This window comes from Castanea sativa, chromosome 5 (assembly GCF_040712315.1).
Source record: "Castanea sativa cultivar Marrone di Chiusa Pesio chromosome 5, ASM4071231v1".
NCBI classification, from domain to species: Eukaryota; Viridiplantae; Streptophyta; class Magnoliopsida; order Fagales; family Fagaceae; genus Castanea; species Castanea sativa.
In genome coordinates this window covers 74093533-74102032 of record NC_134017.1, presented here as the reverse complement: position 1 = coordinate 74102032, position 8500 = coordinate 74093533, and the positions used below count along the sequence as shown (strand labels likewise).

Below are 8500 nucleotides of genomic sequence, written 5' to 3'. Positions count from 1 at the left end.
AATAAAAAATAAAAAATAAAAAAACTAGAGAAATTTTAGTCAATATCCAAGCTTGGGTGTGATTGCAATTTTGAAAATAATCTAAAAAATATTTTTCGTAATTAATTTGACTCAAATGAAAAATCATTAATATTTCATGTATTTGCAATAGTGTCTAAGGTGGTGGTGGTAATGATAATGCCATGAAGGTGGTGCCGGATGAAGTAGTGCTGACTACAACGAGATCATTGAAGGAGGTGTGGCACTAGTAATAACAATGGCGCAATGATAGTAACAAAGAAGCGGTGAATGTGAGGACAAAGAAATTAAGGGGTTGAGAACACTAAAAAACAGAAAACATTTTCCACCCCTTTTAGAGCATCCGTAATGGGCATGGGATATGGCAAATGTAAGAAAATTTTAGCATGTGAGGCCCAAAGTGCTCAACAACCGGATATAGAAACATGTAAAATTGCAAAATTTTTTGCCATAGCGCTACAGTACCGTCCCAAAGGTAGGACGGCACTGTAGCACAATGGTATAAAAAAAATTGTTTTTTTAATGTTTAATTCTTCTCTCTCCTCCCTCATTATTTCATGATCTTTCTCTCTCTTCCTTTTTTCGCTTTCTTTTTTCTACTCTTTCTTCTTCCTAGTCTCTCTTCTTCAAACCCAAAAACTCTGCCTTCCTTTCTCTCAGATCAGCATGGAGGCAATGGCGTTGGAGGCTCGATTAGCTTCTGTGGTGGAGGCATGGGGGTCATGAGTCGTGAGCCGTGGTAAGTGATCAGCATTGGGTTCCAATGATGAGTAATGGTGGCCACCACCAACACAGAACCCATTTTCTTCAAACCCAAAACCCATTTTCTTCAAACCCATGGACTCGATGGTGATGGTGTGGGGGTCGGTGATCAATGGCGGCTGGATCGTACAATTGGAGTGGGTATGCTGAGTTGCTTGAGATGGATAAAAAGCACAGGCTCGAAGTCTAGGCCGTCAAAGGCCATGGGTGGCTGAATTTGTGGTGGCTGGATTTTTTTTATCTTTGAATTTTCATGTTTGCTGTTTTTTGTTTTGAAGAGATGGTTGCTGGTTTTTTCATTTGGGGTTTATTGCTAGTTTTTTTTTTTTTAGGTTTTATTGATGAGATTTTATTATGATGGTTGCAAAATTTTTCTTGCGTGATTCGTGGGTCCGACATGTATTGTTGGGTGGTTGTTCTAGGTTTGGGTTGATGGTGGGTGCATGAGAAAGAAAGAAAATCAGAGATGAAGAGAGAGAGATTTTTTATATTATTTTATTCTGTAATTTATATTATTTTAATATGTTGTAGGTAAAAGTAAAAGTTGGGATGCTGAGTGTATTGTAAAATGGTATTATATAATTGATAAAGTAGCTTTTTGAGATGGTCAAATAGGATATGATGGAATTTCCAGCTGTGGATGCTCTTAGGTGTGAGCACAAATGGTTCAATAATTAAAAAAAAAACTAAAAATGCTGGCATTAAATTAGATATGTATTGTTTATTAATATTCACTAATTGTAGATCCACACCATGTGTGGGAATATATAATTATTTTGAGATAGTATAATGTATAATGTATTCTCTAAATTCTTTGTAGTTAATTTGTTCTCTCGAAAAATTAAACAGTTTTTAAAAGTAATATTTATCTTTCTATTTTTACTAATATGTAATATTTTTTTTTGGTGTTTTTGATTAATTTTATTCTTATTTGAAGTTTTCTATATTCTTCTAAATATTTTTATTATGCACTATATTTTTCTATTTTCTTTTGGTATAATTAATTAATTACAACTAAAGTTTTTAAGTTTCAAATTTTTTATTCTTCGAAGTGGATCAAAGTAGACCAAATGAACCAACGTGAATTGAATGGACCCGAAAGACCAAAATGGAACGAATATATTTATTTGTATGGAAATAGACCAAATAGACTAAAATTAACCGAAATGGTACACTGACGTAGTTCAGTTAAAGCATATCAACACTATATTATTTGCACCTTTTAAAATTTATGACAAAGAATTGAAAAATTTGGCCATAATTTAGGCAGGACTTATTGCGTATGAATTTTCAAATTAGTTACAGCATATGAAGAGTGCGCACTTGATAGATTTACAAGTTCACTAGCAGAAAATTCTTTACTTTTTTAATCTAAAATGATGCACGAGTTTATTTGCTACTTCGTACTAGTGTATAATTATTACTGTTTTAAAATATGAATAATGTTAAAGATGTAAATTATTTTACAAATTGTTGATATGATAAATGATTATTGGTAAATAAAAAAGTGATATTAATAGTAGACGTACATGAAAACCAATAAAAAGTTAGCTACATCAACATTTTGTAAAAATATTGGAGAATATTTTATGAATGTAGCATTACTCTTTAGAATATTTGGAGTACGAAACTCTTGAACACAAGTGAATATACTCATCATAATGTGTTGCTGCATAACATCACGTAGTAGCAGCTCAGATCGCCAAATGAAAGGTTGGTAGTATAGGCCTCAAAAGTATTCAACGTGGTAACTTCCATAAATAATCTTTTCTCAAAACTGATATAAAGAACTCTAGTTACTTTGATCAACCTTAGCGAGGATGTAATGCAGTAATTGAAGCATCATTTGTTGAGGCTAGCAGAATAGATTGATCTGACTGCGAGTCTGGTTCAACGTTGCTGTGTACAAAAAATGCAGGTCGTGAAGGTACTGATAAAGTGATAGAGTTGCTATTAAGCATTAGAACGATTGAAGCCATGGTTGGTCTATCAGCTGCATTTTCTTGAACACATAATAATCCAATGTGAATGCACCGGATTATTTCGGTTGTTGAACCAACCCCTAATGTGGGGTCTATAATGTTTGAAGCTGCCATGTTCCTCCAATTTGTCCATGCCTGCAAAATGATTTAAATGGCACACACAAAAATTCAGCATATAACTTCTTTTGTTTTGTCAGTATCACTGTACAATTAGAGTCCAGTCTAAGGTAAAAGGAAAATATATACGTTGATTTTATACTTACATAAGCAAGAAGATCCTCCCCATTTTCTTCATTACGGAAGTAACCATTTTTTTGTCCGCATATCATTTCAAGAACTAACACGCCAAAACTAAAGACATCAGACTTTACTGAGAAGTGTCCATGATACGCATACTCTGGAGCCATATATCCACTACATAAGAAAATTAATAACATAACTTTATATACTCACTGCATATGGAAATTAGTAACATTAGTCTAATTTAAATGACAACAGGGCTCTTAAGTCTTAACACTCATTTTCAAATTCTATTAATTTTCTCTAATTTATTGGAGATGGTTCAATATTTGTTCGGACTTGTTTTTACAACGCAACATAATTCTTGTAATTGACAATACAAACATGTAAAATTAAAGTAATTATAAATTTTACTTGCTAGGATACTTACTACGTTCCAACGATTCTATTTGTATTACTATGGGTTTGATCTAGTATAACCAATCTTGCCATGCCGAAATCTGCAATTTTTGGATTCATCTCATCATCTAGCAGAATGTTACTAGTTTTGAGATCACGATGAATGATGCGAAGTTGAGAATCTTCATGAAGGTAAAGAAGACCTCGAGCAATGCCTTCTATGATTTTGTAACGACTTTGCCAATCCAAATATGCACGTTTTGTGGGATCTAGATTATTCATTTAAACTATGAGTCTATTGAAAAATGACACATCCAAGTGCATTTGAGAATACATGCAACCTATAAAATATTATGAATAAATCCAGAATTTACGGTAGAATTGCAACCATACCAAATATAACTTGATCAAGGCTTCCATTTGGCACAAACTCATAAATCAGAAGCCTTTCACATCCTTCCAAGCAGAAACCTCGTAGCTTAACTAAATTTCGATGTTGAAGCTTAGCAACTAACAATATCTCATTCTTAAATTCTAAATCACCTTGTCCAGAACCCGGAGATAGCCTTTTGACAGCTATTTCTTGTCCACTGGAGAGCCTTCCCTATAGACACATTAAAATATTCAATATGCAACCCTTGATGATAATAAAAAATTGTGAATTTAACTTGTTATGGCAAACAATTGATATACTTGACCATATGGAATTGTCAAATTACCTTATAAACAACACCAAATCCTCCTTGCCCAAGTTTATTTGCATCAGAAAAGTTATCTGTAGCAACTCTAATTGTTGGAAAATCGAAATGCAAGGATTCAGTACTGCTAATTTCATCCACTGCTTCACATGTGGAACCAGTAAATACATCAGGATTAGATAAGCAGTTCTTTTTTTTATGTTTAAAAATGATTGATGCAATATAAATTATGTGCATACGTCATTAATAGACTCGCAAACACTAATTACTGAAGTAATCGTAGGGAGCTACTAATGCACACATAATGTTTTGCAGAGGAACACTAGCTCTTTCAATAGCTTATCTTTCTAGAGAAATTGATTTAATGTTAAAACGATGGTAGCTTAATTCTGTTTTGTAGGTACCCCTATTTTTTTTTTCTATTATAATAAGACAAACAAATATCATGAACACACCACCTCATATTTTATCTCTCTCACAAAAGCAAAAGGTGTCATCTTTATTAAATCACCACACATTATTTGATGTTCCGTTTTACCTATAAATCTATAGGAAAAATTTACGACTTGAAAGTCAATTGTCACTAGTATTGCCTATAAATAAGGCATCATATATGTATATATAAACACACACACTTATTGCTTAATTTATTCTTATATTTTAAAGAAATTATATATTTAAAAATAGGAACAACAAACCAATTTTCAACTTACTTTTAGCTTTCTTTCTTTGCTTCCTCACCCTTATAGAGATGCAGATGCAGATGCAGATGATTATTACAACGAGAATGACCACCACCACAACTATGGCGATGATAGTTTTAGATGAGTTACTCCCCTTTCCTGTAAAAATCAGATATATTTACTCAATAAAACATTCCAAGCTTGAATTTGAAATTAAAATTATTAGAGAAAAAAAAGTTAAAAATTGAAAACAAAAGTCGAAAGCATGAATAATTAATTAGAAATCAACAACATACATACATTTTATCACCATGTTTGAGTTATCAACTTATGATGAAACACAATTAAAAGTAGCTCGAACAATATTACTTTGGCATGAATCTATTACTGACACTTAACTTATTAGGCATCAACTAGTTGAAGTGTGAAATAAAGGATATGCTTGATTAAAAATATAAGAAACATTGGTGACCTTGAAATATGATAAAAATTGTGAGGTGTGAAAAGATATCCCACTTGGACAAGTTGCCATGCTGCACAACTCATCACCATTCCCCACATAACAACCCACTAAGACAAGTGGGGTGGGCTTTTTATTTTTGTATTATACTATTCTTCAGGTCATGGAAGTTGATCATTTTGTCTGCATATGAGCAAGCAGTCCTATCACAATTAACCACAAGATTTTATATCCATATTAAGGACACTGCAGTGTAAGAGAGTCATAAACAAAACCTATCCACCAAATTTTTATAGTCACACCAACGATATGTCGTTATTTCTGATATATATATATATATATATATATGGTTTGAAATTTCAGTCCAGAATAATGATCATGAATCTCAATTTGAGATAACGAACTGGTTAAAAATTAGCAACCCATAGAACCCTTAAGCAGAAGCATGTATTCACAACGAAAAATGCTAAAGCTACCGTAGAAATTAACGCCATTAATTATACTTTGGTGGCTATTAAATTTAAAGGTAAACACGTGCTCGTAGATAGCAAAAGGCTTAAAGTATTCCTTTGGTGCAGAGTTTGAGAAAGTGGGAGATGAAAAATATTGTGATGATAGAAAAGGAGTATAAATAAAATAATTCTAGAAACACAACTGATCATATGTCTAATTTCCCTACTTATTTATGATTTGTGCTATTGTATGTTTGGTTGGGAGATTAAAAAAGTCAGACGGTAGAAAATAAATATAAATTTGCCTTGTTTGGTGGAGAAGAAAATGAGAGCAATAAACAATTAAAGTTGGTATAAATTTACATTAGGACAATAAAGAAGAAGATTTAGATAGGACCAAAATGATAGTTGGTGGGTAGAAAATAAAAATAAAAATGCGATATAAAAGGACAATTAGGGGTTGTTTGGTACCCATTACAAACTCACATTTTTACATTTTAAGTAACATTACACACACTTTTTCACCCCATATATTTGAATAGTTAAATCATTTTGGCTTAACTATTCAATTTTAGTCAAATTTTCTCCCCCAATTTGGTGGGCTGCGGTGAAAAACACTTTACCTCCATCATTTTCCCTCTTTTTTTGGAAAAATTATTAGGTACTCTTGAAGCATCATAAATGTGTATTCCCTCCTATCACATGAATGATGGGTCTTATCATGAATTTAATTAGTAGGATCCATCATTCATGTGAGAGGAAGAAGTGCATATTTATGATATTCAGAGAATACACAATAATTTTCCCTTATTATGAGTGTTTTTCCTCGTTCATCGAATAATAGAAAGCATTACGTTTTCACCAACTTTTCCACCCAAAATTTCTACCCTCTTTATTTTCACCACAATCAGACAGAGCCTAAAGTGGAGAAAATCATGAATCAAAAACTGGAGTTATATGATAAATTATGATTTATCGATCTCACACTCCCAGTACTTGTCTATGCAAGTCGTCCTATATTCTAATAAATCTACACTGTCGCTTGTATAGTAGCTAATTTCCTTCGCTATAAACTAAAGCATGTGTTTTCGTACAGGCAGAACAACTTTCAAACTTTGATTAAATTACTTGAACATACAAAATTATATATACCCCCTAAAATTTAATTTAAAATCAATAGTACAAAATGAGAGGTGGCAAAAAAGATGAGCGAATAAACACTTTTCATGTGCAAATTTATCGAGTACCAATTATTACAAATAAAAATTTGTGAAGCTACATCAACTTAATGGGTCCTTGCTAATGCCTCCCATAATATTGGATTAGCTTATTCCATGAATTAAGTGTTTATTTAGTGAAAGAAATTACATAAGTGGAAAAAAACATCAACTATTCAATGCTGATATTTTTTTAAAGTCATTTAACATTTAGATACTTTTTTTTTTTTTAATTTAAGAAATAAATGTTTACATAATTAACGTTTCACACACTTTTAATAATTTTTTCTTTTAAAAGTATGTGGTCCTAGATTTTTTTTTTCTATTAATTATCTAATGTATAAGATATTATACTTATATAAAAGAACAATTGAGAAGATGTCCTTTTGGGAAACGTACCTTTTGAAGGCGGAGGAGAAAGAGGAGGTGGAGGAGATAATGACGGTGGAGATTGAACAAGAGTGCTGTCATAGAATTGGTTGGTCTCTATTCTTAAATTACAGCTTGGTGCAAGAATTCTGAGTCCACTGCTTCTACTACAGCAACCTTGAATATAGTTTTGAGCATCAACTAAGCAATTACTACAATCCATTTCTAACAAATCAGGACTACACTGCATAAGCCCATAGATCGTATAGTTGTCACTTTTATAGAACGCAGTTCCAACTGCAATCTTGCGAAAAATACCTCCAGCTGAAGCTCTAACTCTCAGGTCATAAAATAAGGGTTTTAACACCGCGTTGAACTCAGTCAAGTTCGAGACATTACCACTTCTAAGAGGTCGAGTAGGTTTAGTTTCCATAACACCAAATATCGAGTTGTTTGAGTATCGAGCTGTACAATTCATGTACCACATGACACCCTCTTTCTGTGTTGGACACAACTGTAAGAGCTCGTGAGCTGACATGTTGACACAACTACGGCAATCAGTTGGTGAAAGATCAGCTCTACAAAGCCCAGTGGCGTAAACTTTGTTGGTGCCCTCTCCGGCAGTGAAATTGTAGAACCCATAATCGATTTGGGTGTTGGAAGAAAGAGTGGAGATGAGGGTATTAAGGTTTGCTCTAAAGGTACTGTTACTAGTAACGTTACCAGTGGTTGAACACTCGTGAAGCACGTAGGGATCTCTCTGCGCATTAATGGTGGGATTAACAAGGATAATGAGAATGGCATAGAAGAAGAAAAGTGATAATCTTGAAGTGCTCATTATTATTGTCTCTCTGTATTTTTGCATTAATGGGAAGATTTAATATAGAATGCTAGGTTCGGAACCGTCCTGTCAAGGAGTAAAGTGAAGCAATAATAATGCAGTACATTTTAATGTAAAGTAATGATGAATATATAGGATTGATTTAACAGTATGAACTTCTAGCAGCACGTTGTACAACTTGCTAGATGGTTATCCGGTGAAAGCCCATGGTATTCAAACATTGCCAAATTTCATTAAATGTTTTAATAAGAGGGGCAAGTTGATAAATTTTTAATGAATATTCTTTTCCTTTTTTTGCTTTACTTTTATATTTTTATTATAAATCTAAGCAAGTGGATTTATATTAAGGTGGTGCCGTAGGAATTTGATTGGCTAAATT

General features: G+C 32.8%; 1 protein-coding gene across 2 annotated transcripts; it reads right to left on the bottom strand.

The window, feature by feature from the left end:
* Positions 1–2180: 2180 nt before the first annotated feature.
* Positions 2181–8238, bottom strand: LOC142637268 (cysteine-rich receptor-like protein kinase 29). 2 transcript variants are annotated; one of them, XM_075811544.1, is made up of 7 exons: positions 7311–8238; positions 4813–4941; positions 4121–4242; positions 3795–4005; positions 3433–3670; positions 3026–3176; positions 2181–2897 (listed from the first exon to the last, which is right to left on the bottom strand). In XM_075811544.1, exons 1-7 carry the CDS (start codon positions 8143–8145, stop codon positions 2592–2594), a joined length of 1992 nt encoding a protein of 663 aa, XP_075667659.1. In that variant the 5' UTR covers positions 8146–8238; the 3' UTR covers positions 2181–2591. The 2 variants fall into 2 exon arrangements, with proteins under 2 accessions (XP_075667659.1, XP_075667660.1); XM_075811545.1 differs by having other exon boundaries at positions 4121–4239; positions 7311–8237.
* Between the last annotated feature and the right edge of the window lie 262 nt (positions 8239–8500).